The 20913-nt window shown below is 50.2% G+C and overlaps 1 protein-coding gene across 1 annotated transcript; it reads left to right on the top strand.

Moving 5' to 3' along the window:
* The first annotated feature begins 4033 nt into the window (after positions 1 to 4033).
* Hspb8 (heat shock protein family B (small) member 8) lies at positions 4034 to 18801 on the top strand. The gene is made up of 3 exons (XM_059249535.1): positions 4034 to 4824; positions 11250 to 11313; positions 17774 to 18801. Exons 1-3 carry the CDS (start codon positions 4461 to 4463, stop codon positions 17931 to 17933), a joined length of 588 nt encoding a protein of 195 aa, XP_059105518.1. The 5' UTR covers positions 4034 to 4460; the 3' UTR covers positions 17934 to 18801.
* Positions 18802 to 20913: the final 2112 nt, after the last annotated feature.

Below are 20913 nucleotides of genomic sequence, written 5' to 3'. Positions count from 1 at the left end.
TCAGTCAGCAGGCTTAATAGCTGCCTCACTTCTCAGTTTCCCCCCAGCAGGAAGCTGGCCTGACCCAGGGATGCAGCAAGAGCCCCAAAAAAATGATGCCAGATGGTACAGAAGACCACAGGGCAAGGCCTGGGTGATATCATCCCTGTGTGGTTATTATAAGAGCTCCTCATCCAACTGGCTGTGTGACCTGGGGAAGATGGCTTGACCTCTCTGGACTATGAAGACTGTGAGATGATGAATAAAAATGATGGAGCTGGGCATGGTGACATAGAGCTATAACCCCAGTACTCAGAAGGCTAAGGCAGGAAGATATCACATTGCAGGTCAATCTGAACCACATAGAAAGACTTGGACCTGTTACAGACAAACAAAAACCCTGCTGAACGAGGGCCTGGCATACGGTCAGTGCTGTGTAAACATAAGCCACAAATCTGATCTCAGAGAGTCAGAGCCAAATGTCTCGGTTGGAACCCGAGCTCTGTCACTTAAGGAGGAGGCACACAGTTAGACAAGTCTGTGCCTCAGTTTTCCATCTATAAAATGAAGACACTAAAAGTCCCTTCCTCACCACAAACTGCTGAGGATTGGATGAGTGGAAAGGTAAGTTCAAAGTGCCAAGGGCAGAATGTGGCACCTGGCAAGAGCCCCGTGAACGCTAACCATTGCCGTGACTGTCTTCTAACCACAAAGAATAGAGGGGCCGAGGCTGGGATTTCGGTGGTAAAATGCTGGTCTAGCACACACCAAGCCTTGGGTTCCTTTTCCAGACCCCTGTCATCCCAGCACTTAAAGAGGTTGAGGTAAGAGGGGTCAGGAGTTCAAGGTCACCATCTGCTATATAAGGAGTTCAAGGTTTGCCTGGGCTACATGAGATGGTGGGGGGAAAGATGGGGGAGAGACAGACAGAGAGGCACAGGCCACGTTGGAGGCTCAGTCTGCTGCTGTCAAGGTTTCCCCTTCCTAGGTATTCTAGAAGTTTTCAGTGAAGTTGTGCAAACAGGCCTGGGAGGGAAGAAAGCCTTTTAGAACATGTCCTCCAAACACACCCATAAATCATTTCAGCCCAGCAGCACGTAAACACACACAACACCCACCCAAATCCACACACACTCAGCCAGAGACAGCCTTGTCCCGCCCCCACTCCATCCGTCCCTCTCAGGAGCCCCACCCCGGGCCCCTGCCTGCTCCCAGGCAGGGCCAGATTTCTCCCTGTTCATCATACAGGGTGACTCTCCACATAATTAGCTGCAGGCTCACCCGACCCCTCCCAGCTGCAGTCTGTGCCCAGCCATGACGTCAGCTTAAGGCTTCTGGCACCATGAGCTCATCCCACATCGAATCAAGGCCGCTCAGTAACAGGGGAACACATCGTGCTGAGACAGGGGGACCCTCTCCCCACTGGAGCAAAAGCTAGGGAGTGAGGGGGGCGGGGGCGGGTCTCAGTCCACCCACTCCGTCCAGATCCAAGATTCAAAACAATTAGCTTTCCCACCAGGGCTCCTGCCTTTCTACATCTATGTGCAAGGGCCGGCTCTCCACCTTCCAGTTTCTCCACGGAAACATCCCCGTCTGAAAAATGGGGTGATGATAATAAAGACAGTGCTGTGAACATTTCCCCGCCGAGCCTGCGGGGGCTCACGACAGTGAAAGACACACAGGAGTTATTCTTTTCTGTACTATTATTTTGAGTAAACTGCCTCATACAAGAACAGCTTCCTATCAAAATGACTTCTCCACCTGTGACTCAGACTCCCTGACACACCCCCACCCCATAAAGAAAGCAGAGCTTGGGAGCCCCAGGCTCACGCAAGGCAGATGACACGTCCCGAGCTGCCCACCTGTTGAGGACAGCGCAAAGACTGGAACCCAAACCCGAGGCACCTGTAGGCTAAAAGACGGTTTGTAAATTCATTCTCCCAGCAGTATGGAGGAACAAGGGCTTCTAGAAATGGTTCTCCCTGGATTCGGGGGTTTCAAAGCTAATATCCCGTCTGGAGACTAGTACATCTCGGTAGCTACTACTATTACTTAGAATAAAAATATAAACCCAGTCTGGGGGTGCCGGTCTGTAGTCCAAGCTGCTCAGGAGACTGAAACTTGAAGTTCACAAGTTCAAGACCAGCCTAGGTAGAATAATAAGATGCTATTTGAAAAAAAAAAAAAACCAAGGAAATAAAAGAGTTTCTCTACATGCTTACATACATACATACAAACACATACAAATACATATACATAGATGTATGTTATATAATGTTATATATATATATATATGTATATATATATTACAGATTAGGATCCCCATATGAGGAATAGCATAGCAGGGCAACATTAGAAACCTTCAGAAAGGACACCAACAGAGGATCATATTTGGTAATGGGGAAGGCTGGAATGCAGGAAAGGACACACGAGTCATGAAAGAGTCTTTAGAAAGCATTCCCCCCGCCCCTCATTTCAACTCTAGTTTGTCCCATTTTTTTTGTGGTCGTTGTTTTGTTCGGTGTGGTCGACACGTGGATCAAGATGCAATGGACAGTGAGAGCGTGAAACCCAAAGCCCGGTTCCACGGCTTGGGCACCTCGGTTCTGTGCAGAGGTTCGCTGAGACGTGGGGGAGCATTTGGGACTGAGCGGGTGTGTGAGCGTCTAGCTTAAACCAGCGGGTGTGATGTTTTCACTTGTGAACCTACCACAATACAGTGAGTTTATAGAAGGACGGGCGGGGGGGGGGGGGGGGGCTAGGGGTGCAGCTGAGTGGTGAGATGCTTGCTTTCCACCGTGTAGAAGGCTGTGTTCTGCCTCCAGTACCACAACCACCGATCAATACAATTTGAAAAAAGTGATCTGATGACTTAGGATGGTTTGCTCTACTGCCAAACAAGGCCCTCAGCAATGAGTGTGTTGGCGGGGTGGGGGAGGCTTCACAGGCTAATGTTTGCGGAGCACTTAAGCACAAATATTATGCAACTGATAAGTTGGAAGTTGAAGTCCTCAAAGCACAGCTCCCTCTGCAACACAGTCCATGACCTCACGCATTCCTGATGACACACACCCCAGGTAGGCTCCTCCTCTCTTGCCCATTTCACAGGTGGGGAACAGGCAGCTGAGGCATGCCTGGGAGTAATGTTACCACCGATAGGGACTCTTCCCTTGACCAGACTTCAGCCAGACTTCTCGCAGGGTGGGGCACGCATTGGCATTGTCTTCACCCAGTTTTAACAAGAACAAGCCAGTTTAGCCGCAACCCCCATGGTTCCCTATATAACCATCCCTCCACTCCCATCCCCCATAGGTGGCTTCTCCTCTAACTAGTTTTCAAAGGAGGTCCTGGCCACCCCAGTCTATCCTTAGAGGAATCCGGTCAGGTCAGTTTATCCAGAATTCCCTCAGACCCCTGGAGTCCCCTTAGTCATTTCCCATCTGTTGACCCCAACTCTGCCTCCAGGCAGTGTTGGGAGTTGAGCCCAGTTGCTTCTCTTGCTCCAGGACCTTCCTATCTATCTATCTAACAGACACTCTGCCTGACAATGTCTGTTCTTTTCATAACTTAACAAGTGTCATTGAAAAAAAAGAAAATCATGATATGTTGTTGTTGTTGGTCGTTCCCAGAAGTCTGAGGCGCCTTTGGCCATACTGTAAACGGGGATTCCATCTAGTCTTCAACCCAATGGGTCTCTCTTCTTCTGTGGGTCCCCAGGGTGGGAGGCAAGATAGAACATGTTCTGGGCATGGTATTTCCAGAGCGTGACCTGAGCGCTCAGCCAGGCGGAGGGTTATTAATAGTCTGGCTTTAGTGCCCTGCGGGACACTAGTGCCTGGAGTGGACGCTGTTGGAGGCAGAGGGAGGGCGGAGCTGAGCGCGGGGAGGAGAGAGTGCTGGAGTGGCTGGCTGGACTCGGACGCCACGGTCCCTCCCAGCTCCCCACCCCACCCCCACCCCCACCCCCCGGAGCCCAGTTCTTCTCTCAGCGGATTCTCAGGGGCTGGTTCATCACCTTTGAATACTCCTGTGACAGGAGGCGCCTGCAAAACCCGCCCCTCAGCCCCCAGCAGCAAATAAATAGGAGGCTCCCAGCCCAGAAGCCAGGAGAAGTTTCTAGGCGCGCGTCCCCGAGGTTTATTAAACTCTTGGCTGTGCTCAAGACCTCAGCGGGCTTTGGCTGGGAGCCTGGGCAGCTTGGGAGGCCGGTGACTTGCTGCTCAGCCTGGTGAGGTGGGACAGACAGAGGCCCTCTGGGGTTCTGCTGGGCCTGCTCGGTGGGTCACGTTTGTGAGCCAGGACCCCAGCTCCATTCTGGGCAGCGGATGGTTGGGCTTGTGGCTAACGGAAGATCAGCATTTTCTCAAGTGGAGGACTAAACTCTGAAAACCATCTCAAGCCACATCACCTTGCTGTGTGACCTTGGGTAGGTGGCTCCGTCTCTCTGAGCCTCTGTTTCCCCTTTGAGCTCAGCAGACACCATGGCTGATGGGCAACTGCCTTTCCCGTGCTCCTACCCAAGCCGCTTGCGTAGAGACCCCTTCCGGGACTCACCGCTCTCTTCCCGCCTGCTGGACGATGGCTTTGGCATGGACCCCTTCCCAGACGACTTGACAGCCCCTTGGCCTGAGTGGGCGATGCCTCGGCTGTCCGCCTGGCCTGGAACCCTAAGGTCCGGCATGGTGCCCCGGGGGCCTACAGCCACAGCCAGGTTTGGAGTGCCTGCTGAGGGCAGGAGCCCCCCACCCTTCCCTGGGGAGCCCTGGAAAGTGTGTGTCAATGTGCACAGCTTCAAGCCGGAAGAGCTGATGGTCAAGACCAAGGATGGATACGTGGAGGTGTCAGGTGAGTGAGGAGCAGACAGGCCAGGATCTGTCTGTCTGTCTGTCTCTCTCTCTCTCAGTGTGTGTGTGTGTGTGTGTGTGTGTGTGTGTGTGTGTGTGCAGGTTCAGCCCAAACAACTTCAGTAGAAGGGACCTGTGACAGATGACATGGCCCAGGTGACCTCAGGTCTCAGGAATGCAGCCCACAATGTTATCTTTAGGGACAAGTGCTTCTCCGTGGGTGACAGAGTCTGAATGTGACCCAGTAGCTGGGGGTCCTCAGGGCACCGTGTCCACCTGAGAACTGGCAGAGACCAGACTGGATCTTGTGAAGTGGGCAATTTTAATATAAAGAATAGATTGGATGCGTGGAGGATTTCTGAAGACCCAGGAAGACGAGGGGGTTACTATACCTACCCCACACAAATCCACAACCCAGCAGAGTGGGTCAGGGTGAATGCTGAGTCACCGTGTTAGCGACAGGAAGGGAAACTGAGGCTGGATAGTAACGAGGACAACAGAGCTGCTGTCCCCGGTGGAGAGCAGTGTGCCTGGCACCGTAAACCGGGAGGCCAGCATCAGGTAGCGCCGATGTGAGGGCAGTCCGAGGAGGCGGCTCGTGTCCACCCGTCCCTTTTAGACTGGGGAAATGGAGGCACAGAGAGGTTAGCATAATTTGCTCAAGGCGGCAAAGGGTTCCAACCCAGGCTGTCTTGGGAATTAGAGATGGAAGGGAATTTTATTTATTTATTTATTTATTTGAATCAGAAACACACACACACACACATAAACAAAATAACCCCACCACCAACAACAACAACGAAAACCACTTACAAATCCACTTTCCTCTGACCCTTCCTCCCAGGACTCTCTACTCCCATCTTGCAGCGGAGGAGGCCTTGCCCCAGGTCGTACAATGAGTCAGCAAAAGGACCAGAGCAAAGCTTAGGTCTGGCCACAGCACCAGGCCCAGGGCTTTCCCTACCCCATTGCACCCTGGGAGAAAGAATACGCCGTGAGGGGGGAAAAGACAGAGGAGACAGGAAGCTGGGTCTCGGCTTTCTCCAGCCTCCCTCCCAATTAACAGGCCATTAAAAAGAGCTTGTTCCTGGCAGGGGCCTGTCAGCCAGAAAATCAATAGCATCCCCGCTGCTGCGAGGACTAGCTGAGGAGGGACAAGTCCCAGCAGGGTTCCAGGGGAGGGTTTTAAAGCCCCTTGGAGTAGAACCGTAAACATCAAAGGCTGTGGCTGTGGGTGTGGTGGGGCTGGCACACTGGGGCGCACGTGCTGACGTGGGTGTGGGCTGTCGGCCTCGGCTGGTGAGCCAACACAAGCCATGCTGCTCCCTCACCAACAGGGTGGGTTAGTTACATTTTTAGCTATCTTGTTCCTTTTCTGGGCGTCGAGGTCCCTATGGGTCCTCGGGAAGGGTGGCGGTAGCCTCTAACAACAGGGCAGTATTTGTATGGTGTCCACATGGATGGTGCCCAGGATACTAACAGTTAGTTTGTTCTTGTGAACAGCAATACAGTGGTGGCCACGGTGTGGGCACGTGGGGAGATTCCAGTACATAATAAATCATAAATGCTCTTTGAGACCCGGGTTCAAATTCGAGCCCAACCGTGAGGTAGCCGAACGGATACCGACTGGGAGCCTCAGTTTCCCTGTCTGTGCAATGGGAATTATGGCCGTTCTTGTCACACAAGGCTAGTGGGAAGATGTAGTCAATGCAGACGATCTATCCAGAACATCTGTAAAATGGAGTTAATAGCGCATCCTGCAGACTGAGGTCATCATCACCCCACCCTTGATCTGTTTTAATTACGGTTGTTCAAGGCAGAGGCTTCCAGATCGCCCACACCCTGCAGTCTTTTCTTTACCCTCCCTCGACTCCTCTGGCAGCCACAAGCTGAGATCTCAGGCTAGAACCTTAGTGATCCGGAGGCTTGGGGTGTATCACGGAGACTCAACGTCTCTGTCTGTGAAATGGGAACTCTGGAACTAAAACAAAAATATAAACCTTCTATGTGTGCAGCTAATTGTGACCCCAGCCATACAGACTCCAAACCCACCAAGGGGTGCAGGCGAAAGCTTTCTTCCCTGAAAGGGGTTTAAGAGCCAAGATCTGCGGCTCCCTGTAAAAGAAACTTCTAAAGGGGAAGCCAGGGAACAGAGCCAGTACCCCAGATACACCTTGCAATAAAAACCTGTTCTTCCACAAGCAGTTCAGGCTAGATCTTTGCTCAATGTCCACCAAGGCTGGCTTACTGGTTGGTTACTCACAATGTTTTGTTGTTGTTTGGGAGTGTGGGTAGGTTTGTAATACCACCTCTGCCCATTTTACAGATAGTGAAACTGAGAACTAGGGAGGCTAACTCACTCAGCACAACCAACCACCTGCTTCCTCTCTGGCAGTATCTAACATTTCAAGCCAGGCCTGCCTAGAGGTTCATTGGCTGACTCTAGTTCTGACTGTGAATCTGTTTAGACTTCGAAACACCCCCAACCTCTGGGCTCAGCTTCAATGCTGTCTCACAAAGAAAGGAGCTAGGTCAGATTTTGCCTCATCATCTGCTTCCGGGTGTCTGGGGAATGGATGGAAGGCTATTCTGAGTTTTGTAGAGGATGCCAGATGAGCCAAAATCATGAGTAAGCCTCCTCCTCACTGCAGGGCTTCTCAGAGCCTTCCCTGGTCCATGCAGTTGATGGATCTTATCTGACCATAAAGGAATACCCTGCTCCAGGGAAGTGCTTGGAAAATGTGGGTTCATGATCTCCATCATGCTTCAATTTCCCCCACTCCTGACCTGCAGGCAACAGCCAAGAATGATCCCTTCAAGGGCTACTGGGCCAGGCTGAAAAGGCTTTTGTCTTGGTCCTAGGGCCTCTGCTCTCCCTGGAAACAGCACCTTTCTTTGATGGGTCTGGCCGCACACCCTGCCCCTTACCAGTACTGCCACAGCTCTTTAGGGTACCTGAGAAACATCGCAGCTGCATGAGATCTCTTCTGTCCCGGGATGGCAGAGATCTTTCTGTATAAACAGTCATCATTTCTTCCTTCTGTGTACAAAAATAAAACACCATTTTGATGGTATAAAGCGTAAATCAGAAAGCAAGCTAATGAACGAAGACTTGCTGGTATAACATCAGATGCCCAATAACCAATACACATATGCAAATGATATACAAATGAAGTGCCAGGATGACCCGCCTCTTTTGACTTGTCCCCCACCACAGGCCTCGTTATGGAAAGCTTGGAATTTTTCCTGCTCAGAGACCCTCCCTCTCTGCCTCCCCCTAGCCTGCACCCCTTTTCAGACCATGGGCAGCATTCGTAGACTTCTGAGGATCCCCATTTCTCTCAACATCAAAGTGAATGACGAGGTTCACCTGTACTGCTTGCAGGGGCTGTGTGGCTCACTCCGTTGCTTCTCCTGGGGGCTCTAGTAAGGTTTTCAGAACATTTTAGAGGAGAATAAACTGAGGCTCAGAGAAAGGTAGAGCCGTGTCAGGAAATGTCTGAGCAGGGATTGGCATCCGGCTCCCGGGACTCTGCCATCCTTTGCTCCATCACTTCCAGGGTGTTTGGCCTCAGGCACATCACTTGATCAGGCGTGTTCAGGGTGGTGTGGCCACAGACTCACCAACCCTCTCTGAATTTCAGTTTCTCTATCCACACAGTGGTGGTAATAAAGTCCCTGCTTAAAGGAGTTGGCATAAGTAAGTCGCTGAGAACAGTGGCCGACACCGAGTCCAGACCACACAGGGGCTCCTGGGCTTACCATAGGGCGAGGGCCTCAGAGACCCCATCATAAATCCAAAGTATCCCAAGCCAAAAATGCAGTCAATATGCCTGACCTACCAAATATTACAGCTGAGTCCCGCCCTCCCCGAAACCAGCCTACTGTTAGGCAAAATTATCCCATAGGACCCTGACTTTAAAGCACTGACTCTCTCCTGTCACACAAAGCCACAGTGAGGTAGACAGAGCAGCCGAGTGGATTCAAAGGCTGCATTAGTAATGTCTGTGTGAGCTGGCTGCTAGCGCTTCATCATCTTCCTCCTCGCCTCCAGCAGTGACCAGGCCCAGCAGAAGGAGGACAGGGTGCAGAAGAGCTGAGTCAGAGGCCCTGGCCTGTCCCCAGTGGGAGCAGGCTTCTCTGAGGCCCAGGCCTCGGGGAGGGGACCAGAGAACAGACAGTGCTCTGGTGGCCACAGGCTCATGCTGGTGCAGAGTAGATGATTGTCACCGAGTTGAATAGAATAACCTCTTGGGCTGACAGCACATTCGCAGAATAGAGAGTTCTGGCCTCCAGACACTGCAATCTTAAAGTGCATTCCGGTCAGTATACCTCTCCTCCCTGTAGTGGGAAGATACATAGTATGGTTTTCCTAAGGGCCATGGAGCAATATAGGTCAGGCCTTAGAAGGTCTCAAGCTTGGCTCAAATCCCAGAAGTTGCTGGGTTTGGTGTGGCGATCAAGTTGCAAGGATTTTTAGTGCAGAGAGGAGGCTTCCATTGTTGTCTGTGCTGAAAAGTAAGAGGCTGGCTAAGTAAGCCATTATGGAGTTCTGCAGAGGGATACGAGACAGCCATTGAAAATTAGGAGGTCCTGAGTTCCAGTCCTCAGCACCTACATAAAAGCTGGGCACAGCAGCCTGAGCACTGGGGAGGCAGAGGCAGGAGGATTCCAGGCACTTTCTGGCCAGCCAGCATAAAACGTTTGGTGAGCTCCAGGTTCCGGGAGAGGCCCTGTCTCAAAGTCTAGGGTGAAGGTCCCGCAAAATGGCTCAACAGGTAAAAGGCACCTGCTCCCGAGCCTGATCGTCTACATTCGATTCCTGCAAGCTGGCCTCTGATGTCCACGGCACACGATCCATATGAAGCACACAAAATTAACAAGTTAATTTAAAAGGCAATAAAATCGTAAGGTGGGTAAGCGCTTGAGAAAGACGTTCAGCATCACTCAGTGCTCCCCCCATCCCCTCCACACACACACACACACAACCATGCTGTCGAAGAGTAAAATTGGAGAAAATGGAAAAGTAATCATAATTTCTCAGCCAGATGAGGACAGAATGATCCCTTTGGTACGATGTGTGATGTATGGCTGTATTCTAGAAAAATCCATACTTTTTTAAGAAGCATTTTCTATGTCTGGAGATGTAAACACTTTATTCATGGCTTGGGTGGGGGGTGGGGGGGAGGATGGGTGATTGTGTTTTTTTGTAAAGTTATTTCCTACGCTTCCTAACATACATATGCATTATCTTGTAATCAGAAAAGGTTATTAAATGAATGATTAATAGTACGAAGTATTACTAATGCAATCACCTGTAAATGATGAGTTTAAGACAATTTGGACCTCCACAAGATGCTGTAGTCCCCCTGGGTATTTATAGTCTCTATTCGGAAGCTCTATTCCTCAGGAAGGCCTCCTGAGTGTGAATGGGGGCCTGGGCTCTGGAATGTGACCTCAAAAAGGAGTGGAGTGTGCAAAGGGCAGGTGCTGACAGGTGGCCCAGCCAAGCACTAATCCTGTTTACTTAAAGAGAAATTTAAGACACCCTGCTTAAAAAAAAAAAAAAAAAAAAAAAAAAAAAAAAAAAAAAAAAAAAAAAAAAAAAAAAAAAAAAAAAGATGAAGAATGGGGATCGTTAAGAGGATCACAATTTGCCATATGAATTGCAGGATAAAAGTCAGCTCAGTCTGAAGCCTTCTTGTAATTTCATCTTCCTCTCCATAATTGGAAGAAGGAGCCCCTAAGAGGCGTGGCTGGTAGAATTCCCCTCTCTGCTTCTGTGGCTCTTCCCTAAGGAGAGGTCCCTTAGGAGGGGTTGGGTGTGTCCAGCAAATGGAAGCATTATTTCCGGGCTGCATAGGTGGTGCAGGAAGCTTGCCGCACATCCGAGGGCAGAGGGGCAGGAGGCCACAGCCTTTGGCATTGACACCGTGAGTGCCAGGGCAGCCATGCACCTTCTGGGTGACCTTGAACCCGCTCTGGGACCTTAGTTGACACTTTAGCAAACAGCAACAAAAGAAACTGATCGGAACAGCCAGGGAAGGGTGCTAGGTGGCCAGGAAGCCCCAGATGTGGCTTTGTGTCTTCTCTCTACCTCACTGATAGATCTGTGATGCCAGCTCCTTCGACCTGCTGGACAGCCAGGGGAGTAGGAGTTACGCGGGAGGTGGAAGCTAGGGAACAGGTGCTCCAGTTGTCAACAAAACATCATCAATGTCCTCTTCCCTGCCCATTGTATTAGCTCATGTTCCACCAGCTTGGGAGGTGGGCTTGAGTCTGTAGGCCAAACAGAGCCCGGACTCCACACCACTCCTAAGCTACCAAAGAGGGCAAGAGCAGAGCAGGATTTGAATTCAAGCCCAAATTCCGAATGATGCCCAAAGGATACAAATTCTAACACATGATGATGCTCCTGTCTTCCAGGTAAACATGAAGAGAAGCAGCAGGAAGGTGGTATTGTCTCCAAGAACTTCACCAAGAAAATCCAGTAAGTACCCTTGCCAGGGGCACCTCAGGCAGGCACTGAGCGTGGAACTCAACCCTGGGATTCTGATTTCTTGCGAGACACACCCTGGCAAGGAATTGAACGCTCAGACCTCGAGGGGAGAAGTTGTCATAATAAACCTGCAATAGGGGCCGCCAAGTAAGAAGGGGAGGTTAGAGTATCATCTCATCGGCTCAGTGCCCTGTGAGGAGGAACAGAGAGGCAAAATGATTCGTCCATCTTACGCTGAGCACTGGAATGCTCGCCCATCCAGGAGGCATAGACAGGATTGATGGTATCAATCGCCATCAAAGTAAGACCCACTCATCCCTGGCCTCTAGTTGCTCTCATAGGATTGTGTGTGTGTGTGTGTGTGTGTGTGTGTGTGTGTGTGTGTGTGTACATGTGTGCATGCTTTCATGCGCGTGCATGTGCATCTATGCATGTGGTGTGCATGCAAATGTGTATGTTGGTTGTGGAGTGCACGGACTCTTGTGCTCACATAGAGGCTAGAAGTAGATGTCCAATGTCCTATTCTATTACTCTCCACCTTTCCCCTTGTGACAGAGTTTCTCACTGAACCTAGAACTGGGCTAGTAGCCAGAAAGCCCTCCTGCCTCTCTCTCCCATAGCTCTGGGGTCACAAGCGTACATTGCCCCGCCTAGTTTTAGCATGGGTGCTGGGAATTTGAACTCAGATCTTCATGCGCACAGCGGGCAGTCTTGCACACTGAGCCATCTCCATGGCCCCTCCAATAAGGTGTCTTCCTCTAGAGCTGAGATAACACTTGTGTGCCTCAACATATTGGTTCAAACTGTTGTCTGGTTTCCTGGGGTCCCTCTCACCCACCGTGGAGGTTTGGAGGCTTGAGACACCACCCTAGAGAAAGGACAAGTTTGACTTAAGGGAGGGATTCTCGTTAGCTGTGGTCTTATGACAGCAGTAAGCAGGCAGCCAAGCTGAACCGGTGAAGTATGGCCACATCGCCTCGCTGGCAGTCCCTGAAGGCTCAGTGGGGGATGCTGGCTGCAGTAGAGGCTCCGGTGCCTGCCACGCACTGTCTCTCCAATCAGCATCACTCACTGGGTGAATTTCTGGTCCTGAGGTCATTCACAGCCATCGCTGTCTTGACCTCTGCCATGAAGGCAGACAACAGGAAGAAGATGCACAGCAAACCCTCCGTGTATTGTGGAGGAAGTAAATCTCCAATAGATGAAAGGGCCAGGCTAAGGTCTACAGTAAGGATTTAGCACTGCCCCAAACAGGTCTCTGACACTGTATCTTCCTCTGCTGAAGAGATACTGCGCCAGTATCTTCACAGGCAATGGCAGATGTCCTTAGGGGGCCTGGTCCAGGCAGTCTGTTGGTACGATTCTCATAATTGTGTCTGAGCTCCACACTAGCCCTGGCAAACACATTCAGCACCGGCTGAATCCTGAGATTTCATTTTCAGCATTGGGAGTCTACATCCCAGTCTCTGAATGCGTGTGCCCTTTCCTAACCCCAGCCCCAGCACCCCCACGGTTCTCGGAAGCCCTTGGAAACTTCCTGATAAGGCAAATACCAACCAGTTTCTTTTTACATTCGCTGGCTTGCCAGAATCTGTGACCTTCACCTCTCTCCCCAGCCCAGCCTCTAGATCAAACAGAACTGAGAAAGAAGGGAGGGAGGGAGGCCACTGATGCCTCTCCTTCCAGAGGCTCACACCCTGGCTCAGGACAGAATCACAAACAGGGAGGAGCTGAGAAGAAGCTCCTGCAGGGAGCATGGTGAATCAATCACCTTTCAAAACATCCGCGCGAGGTGGGGAGTGGTCCACCTACCGGGTAAGGGCTTTGGCTCTGTAAGCATGGGGACCCGAGTGAGTTTGAATCTCCAGCACCCATGTACAAAGCTGGCCATGGTCCTATGTGCCTATAACCCTGGCGTTGTGGGGCAGAGGAGGGCAGATCCTGACTGGTCACTGGCCTGCCCACCTAGCTGAAATGGTCAGCTTCCTGTGAGAGACACTGCGTCAAGGAACAAGGCAGAGAGTGATGGAGGAAGACACCCAGTGTCCTGCTCTGACCTCCACATGCCAAATGCACACTCCCCACACACTCACATTAGCATATTCACACACACACACACACACACACACACACACACACACACACACACACACACACTGTCCAAAGCTGGGCATGGTAGCTCACACTTATTATAATCCTGGAACTCAGAAGGCTGAGACAGGAATCTTGTAACAAGTTAAAGGCCAACCCAGGCTACATCGTGAGACCCCGTCTCAAACAAAACAAAACAAATGCCAGTTTCCCGTAGATTCCCCCACCTCTGAGGCCACTCAGGAAGCAGCTCTGGGAATTCGATGACGAGATAGAAAAGCCTGAAGTTGCTGAAGATAGTGTAGCATCTCAGCTGCTGAAGGGCGAGTTGTTGACACATTGACCACCTGTGTTAGTTAGCTTTTCGTTAGTAGCAAATGTCTGAGAAAAACAGGAGTGGGGGCATTTGTATCAGGCTCACTGTTCCAGGCCATCGTGGTGGGGAGGGTGGTGTGGTGAAGGAGAGCAGCTCACATCATAGTAGTGAGAAACAAGAGAGAAAATAACTGCATTCTGGGGGCAGTCTGCCTTTCCGATCCTTATTCTGCCTTTCCCCCAACCCCCTGTCTATGGCATGGTACCGCCTACATCAGGGTCTTCCCCCACTTAATCCACTCTGCAGCCCCCCTCTCTGAGGTCCAAACAAGCTGATAATCAAGACTGAGCCTCACTCTGTATCCCCGGGACCACCCAAACCTCCTTCCGTTCCAAACACTGAGGGTCCCCCAAGGTCTTCCTCCATCAGCACAGCGTGCATCCATCAGCTGTGAATGGTCAATGTCTAGCTGTGCCACTTACCTGTTGAGTATTTCGACTCCCGGTCCTGGTATAGAAACTCCCCCATATTAAGATAAAATTAAGGTATCACTTAGAGCGACTTGGGTAGCTGCTCTGAGGTTGTGTTCCCTCCCACACAGGGCTGTGGTAGAGAGGTGGGAGGATCAAGATGAAGTGTTGGGTGGTGCGGATTAATATTAGGAAGGCTCCCCAAGTTAGAGTCACACAAGAGTGACTCTGGCCGATGGAAATATCAAGGACTCAGGCTGGAGACTGGGGTAACCCTTGGGCCAGCATCAGGGAACCTGGTTGCCTTCCCCAGGAAAAGCCCCGGTCTTTAGAGGACAGAAAACGCTACAGCAAACACCGTGGGCTTGGAAGTACATCCCAGCAGTCTGTTGGGGGAGAGAGAGGGGGGGGAGGTTTTGGAGGTGCTTCCCAGGTTAGAAGCAGGCCCTTTTCTGCCCCCAGCTTGGAGGAGAAAACAGGAAACAGGATGCAGGAAGTCAGCATGGAGGACGCTTGGCAGAGTACTCCTAGCTCTCCCTGTCTCACATCTTTCCAGGTGTCTGGTCAGCCCTTTGTTGACATCTGTGACATGCCAGCGTCTGTATTATGAGGTCTACAGGCTTAACCCCACTTAGCCATTCAAAGAATCCCATTAAGATGATTAAACTCTCCTTGTCCATGAAGAAACTGAAGTTCGGAGCGGTGGGCGAGAGGATTGAAGTGCTGGGAAAGAATAGACCTGGATTATTAGAAAGCCTTTAAGAAGAAAGGACAAGTCTGACCACGCCGGGAGCTGGGGAACATAAGGCCCATGACGTAGACAAGACACAGAAAGAATCACGCTGCAGGTGTCGCTTTGTGTGGACTCTAAAATAACCAAGCTCTTTAAGGGAGGGAGTAGGATGTGGGGTTGGAGATGAAAGGGAACAGGGAGTTGGGGGCTGGGGAGCTAGCTCAGTCTCTATAGTGCTTGCCACACAGGAGGACCTGTGCTCTAGCCCTACAGCCCATGAGAGTAATCCCAGTGTGGTGGCCTGAGCTTGTAATTCCAGGGTTGGGGAGGCAGAGACAAGAGGATCCCTGGGATTGCCAGCCAGCCAGCTTAGCCTATCAGGAAGTCCCAAATCCCCAAAATAGATCTGGTCTCAAATACTAACAATAATAATTCATAATAACAAATTATCATCATCGTAATAATAACAATGATAAACAAGCTGGGTAACTCCTCAGGAACAATACCCACGGTTGATGCCTGATCTGCACATGCTTGTGCACACATATGTGATCATACCCACATGAACACACACACACACACACACACACACACACACACACACACACACACAATTTGATAAGCCAGTAAAACTGTCTCTAAAAGAAAAGAGGTGTTTTGAACACAGGTCTCTCCACCTTTAAAGCCCCTGGCCTTCCTGCTGGGTTAAGAGAGCTCAGGTTACAGCATTCACACACAGTCCTCACTGTTCCTCAGCTTCACAAACTTCCATTTCTACCCCATCACCAGTTCCAGGCTTTTTCTCCCTCTAACATCAGCTCACTTTTAATAAAGTTAAATTCTCACCCCTAACATGATCCCTAAGGAAGGCACCTATGAGGGAAATAAACCCCAAGAGGCTAAGCCTGGGTCCTCTAACTAGATAAGGTCGTTTGCCCTGGGGCCCAAAGTTTAAGCCAGCTCTAATTGGGAAAGGAAAAGCAGTTAGTGCCCGGCCCTAAAGGCATCGCGGTATTTAACACTCGCCTCAGCGGGGGACTGTCATTCAGATGCAAATGAGGGCCTGAGGGATCTCCTTAACCTTTTCCCACCGACTTGGGAATTCAGGACTCTGCTGAGAGACCCCAAACCAGTCTACTCCCATCTATAGGGCCTCAGTTTCTCCAGATACAAGGTCATCCTTCTGGGCCAGCAGGAAGGTCTTTGGGCTCTGATGTCTGTGCACCTTGCCTTTAAATATCTACACCTGTCAGGAGGCCAATATACTGGGCTGGTGACTACAAGGACCCTCACACCGTGACCCGACTGCCAGATACTATTCCGACATGCTTTTCCCTCTGCGGAAATAGGATCCCAGAAGTCACATTCTGACGGTTGAGAAGCTCGGGATTTGAACACAGATCTTCTTGCCTGCTAGGCCCACACTATGGCTGTACCAGGTGCTCACTGGCTGGCACACAGCAAATGGTTAAACAGAATTGGCCCATCCCTAGCCGTGGGCGGGGTAGTGGGCGGGAGGCCCACAGCGAGGCTTTGTCTTCTTCCTAAAGCTTGGCTTGGCGACCCTCCAAACTCTTAAGCAGCGTCTTTGTTGAGCTTCATAGTTCCGATTTGGCATGGTGGCTTTGGGTGGATGTGGCTCCTGGGTCTTTGAACCTCTGATGATGGGAAATGACTCCCGGGCCCCCCATGGAGAGTCCTGATCACATTCAGGGGTGGGCAGTCCACTCCCTGCACGTACAATAGGCAGCGCTAGTCTGGCCTGTGGGGAAGGTCTCTGGTGATAGACGCTTCTGGCTTCTCTGCCCTTCCTTCACATGGTTGGTGCTGGGGAGGCAGGAGGATACACTGTGTGGAGCCCAGATGTCTGTTCTGAGTCATCTGCTGGTGCGAACTGGACCCCCTTGGGCAAATCAGCTCACTTCTCTGAGTCTCCATATCCTTGTCTGTGATGGGGGACAGTAGTAGAACCTTCTTGGCAGGATTCTTAGCAACTGAATGTGAACAGGCAAGTCAGACATAACACTTGAAACGTTGAAAGTGCTCAGCAGGTTGTGGGTTTTGTTTTGTTTTTATTCTTACTACTAAAGGCATCCCAATGAGACCATTAACACGCCATCACAGTTTGGTTTCAAGTCTGTTGAAGGAATCATATACCGGGTAGCTTCATTCACTCCAAATAACAAAGAAAAAAATATTATAATCCTTAAAGCCGGGCATTGTGACACATGCCTCCAGTCAACAGTTCTCAGGAGTTCAAGGCCCTAGGGCCAGTCTGGGCTGTGTGAGCCCCTGTCCCCTTTCACCTTCCAAATCCTTGTGAGAAACGGAATCAGATTTGAGAACAGAAGCCCCACCTTTACACTCTCTGAGTCATCAAGCCTGTCTGACTCCCCCCGAGTCTCATGACTTCTGAGACAGAAGCTTGAACTTCTGTTATTTACTGCACTAGACTCTTCTAAAAGATGACAACATGGAGCTTGAGTTCAGACCTGGACACCCTTATAAAACCTCTGTAACCAGAGGTGGAAAGATGGGGGCACGTGGATCCCCGACACTCATAGGCTAGTTAGCCTCAGCAAATGGAGGAACTCCAGGTTCAGTGAGAGACCCTGCCTCAAACAATAAGATGGTAAGCAATGGAGGAAGAAGCCTGATACCTAGCTCTGGCCTCCACACACATATGCATGTGTGTTCCAATGCAAACCTGTACACGTACCAAACACACACATACGTACGCTCCTGTGCAAAAGAATATTTTCTTTCCAGTGAATACAGTTTCATTGTTTCAGCTCTATGAAAAACAACCAATGGGTAAGATCTTGTGTTTCGCTCTCCTAGGCTTCCTGCAGAAGTGGATCCAGTGACCGTGTTTGCCTCACTTTCCCCAGAGGGCCTGCTCATCATCGAAGCTCCCCAAGTCCCTCCTTACTCACCCTTTGGAGAAAGCAGCTTCAACCATGAGCTTCCCCAAGACAACCCGGAAGTCACCTGTTCCTAAGACTTCAGCCTTGGTCCTTCTTCGTTCCTGTCCCCAGTCCCAGGGAATGTCTGGTTGGAGGGTACATACACTACTTTAGCCGAACTCAAATTTAAAGCAACTCAGATGTTGGGGGATGGGAGGGAGAAGAGAATGACCACAGAGTCCCTGGATAATTGTAGTTAATAGATTTCTCCACAGGATGACACAATGGGCGAGCCTTGCTTGGTTGTGTTAGGTCATGGTGTAGGGAGGATTTTCCTTCATCTTGTCTGGTTGAAGACACCGCACGGTCTATAGTTGTGAAACTAGTGAATGGGGACTGGACATTTCGAGTTACATCTTTACCTTGCAGCTAACGCAAGGGCTGCTTTTCTCTGGGGACCTTCCCATCACCCAGATTCCTGCTCTGGGCTCTCCTAATGTGTGGCTTGGTTGATGGGGCCCTCTGGCTCCCCCTCAGTGTGTTTCTAAACTCTTTGTCTAGGAGAAGTTATAGGCAGGTCTTATATCCCCGTGTGGGATTTATCAGCCACACAAAACAGTGCCTTTTGCCCCTCACCCAGATACATACCGCATGACCCCATGGCTCTCAAATGATCACCGCCAAGGACTCTGGGAACCTCTCAGTTGATTCTCTGGCTAAGGTTCCCCTTTATTGTGTCCCCTGTGTCCAAGTCAGATTTTTACAGAGAGCTGTCTCCAAGCAGCTCTATCAGGAACCAAGCAAAGGCCAGACAGCCTGGCATGCAGGCTAGTGGTATCGTGTATGTGGGGGGGAATGTGTGTGTCTTTGTTGTGTGAATTGTGCTGTTGTTTAGGGGAAAAAAATAACAGTAAATAATAATAATAATGATGATGATGCCAATAAAGGAGCTGATGTTCTTAGCATATTGTGCTTCATTTCATGAGAAACTCGAAGCGCTATGAGGGCGATAAACATCATCAGGAGTGTTAGGGCTTTAGGTAATGACTCAAGAGTGGGGTAGACAGCATGAGTGGTGGACAGATGGACAGAATGCTTTCAGCCAACTCCACGAGAAGTTTAGACGAGCTTGCCTAGCTGTTTCCTCAGCCCTGGTTCCCATATTTCGTCTCTGCCCGTTGTGATGGTTCTATGTGGTTATCATCTGTCCTCATGTCCAATAAGGCTGCAGCTATTACAAGTATCTCATCCTCCCGTGACAATGTAGGGAGGAGAAGGCTGGGGTGAGAGGTTTCCTTGTGTGGCCTCTCAATTTCCGGAAGCCCAGTGAATGTCTTTGGTGTCGTATGTCTGTCCAGAGACCAGTTCCCGGCCCGAGAGGATGGGATGATGTCATAGTTACTTTCCTGGTTGCTGCGATAAATTATTCTGACAAAAGCAACTTAAGGAAGAAAAGATTTGCTTTGGCTCTTATCTCCCCCATTACAGATGGGGAAACTGAGGCCCAGAAAGATGAAATGCACCGCCCAAAACACACACCCGGTAAGCGATAGCCCCAGGCAGCCTGGGACCTTCACACTCAGCCATTGCATTCTCCATTTGCCCGGCAAAGCAAAATCTACGTTGTGGTGAGTGAGTCCGTCCCAGTTGCTAGGAAAGGGGAGGTGGCATTGCGAGCCGGGACTTTGTGTGACTGACCAGAGGCGAGTCAGTCACGTCAGGGTTGGTGATCAGGCACTGAACAAACAGGGAGTGGTGTGAGGTGCCTGAAGCAGAAGAAAACATGTGAGCCAAGAAGAAAGGCACACTGTTCCTGCTCCAGAAGTCCATTGTTTACAGGACCAACTCCAGTGTTCGTCACAAGACTTCCAGATGCCTCTATCTATCTATCTATCTATCTATCAATCTATCTATCTATCTATCTATCTATCTATCTCACTATCTATCTATCAATCATCTATCTATCCATCCATCCATCCATCCATCCCCCCTCTGTCTCACACACACACACACACCTTTCTCCCCCATAACCTGATTCCCCAGTCTCCTGCCCCATCCAGCTTCTCTCCACTCTCCAGAACAGACTGTCCCCCTTAAGCCACCAGGACTTTGATTACAGACAGCTCTGTCTCCTCCAGAGAGGACTCTTCCACCCTGTTCTTCAGTTCATTCTTTAGGATCTCAGCCGAGCCTCTCACATGTTGGCCAGAGCCTCTGTCCCTTACCCCTATCCTAACACAAAACAGCCTATTATATCAGGCTGGGTGCTCACAGGCAAAATAAATATTAGTGACGTCAACCAAAACCCAAATGATCCTAGCTGACCCGCTTTCAAGGAAGAGTGGGAAATATTCACAATTAGAGGGAAATTCCTACTTTTTGGATATTTGTTCAGCAAATTATTTTAGGCATCTAATGTGCACAGAACACATTATTAAGTATTAATAATACTCATTAATTAATAATAATTATTATTAGTTAAGTGTTTCAATTGGCTATGGTTTCTTCTTTTTTTTAAATTTTGTTTGTTTGTTTGTTTTGGAGATAGGGTTTCTCTGTGCAGCTTTGCACTTTTTCCTGGAACTCACTTGGTAGCCCAGGCTGGCCTCGAACTCACATAGATCCACCTGGCTCTGCCTCCAGAGTGCTGAGATTAAAGGCGTGTACCACCACCACCACCACCACCACCACCCCCCCCCCCCCCGGCCTTATGGTTTCTTCTTTAAGGGGAGAAGAAGAGAAAAGCAAAGGCTTTATTTCCAGGTCAAGCAGTTCACTTCTGGTCTTAGCTACTGAACGATGCTAAGTGGGTAGAATGGAAAGTTGATCCCCATGAGGTCAAGTGCATGGAGGGCCGCAATGACCTCCCAGAGGGACTGGAGGGAGCGCCATAGTAAAGATGCTGAGTAGTTGGACTTCAGTGTGAGATGGCCAGTGGGGCATGCTAGGCACAGGGCACACCTACAAACTGAAAACGTGGTGCCCAATGTTGCATTTAGAATTCTTTGCACTGTGATAGAAAACTCGCATGTCCATCCCACCTGTAGGGATGTCTTACACATGCACGGGTGCTTC

The sequence above is a fragment of the Peromyscus eremicus genome, chromosome 23 (assembly GCF_949786415.1).
Source record: "Peromyscus eremicus chromosome 23, PerEre_H2_v1, whole genome shotgun sequence".
NCBI classification, from domain to species: domain Eukaryota; kingdom Metazoa; phylum Chordata; class Mammalia; order Rodentia; family Cricetidae; genus Peromyscus; species Peromyscus eremicus.
This window is presented reverse-complemented; position numbering and strand designations above follow the sequence as displayed.

Coding starts and splice junctions, on each gene's coding strand:
- Hspb8 (XM_059249535.1), top strand. CDS start 4,461: ATGGCTGATGGGCAACTGCCTTTCCCGTGCTCCTACCCAAGCCGCTTG. Junction 4,825..11,249: donor TGGATACGTGGAGGTGTCAG/GTGAGTGAGGAG, acceptor CCTGTCTTCCAG/GTAAACATGAAGAGAAGCAG. Junction 11,314..17,773: donor AACTTCACCAAGAAAATCCA/GTAAGTACCCTT, acceptor TCGCTCTCCTAG/GCTTCCTGCAGAAGTGGATC.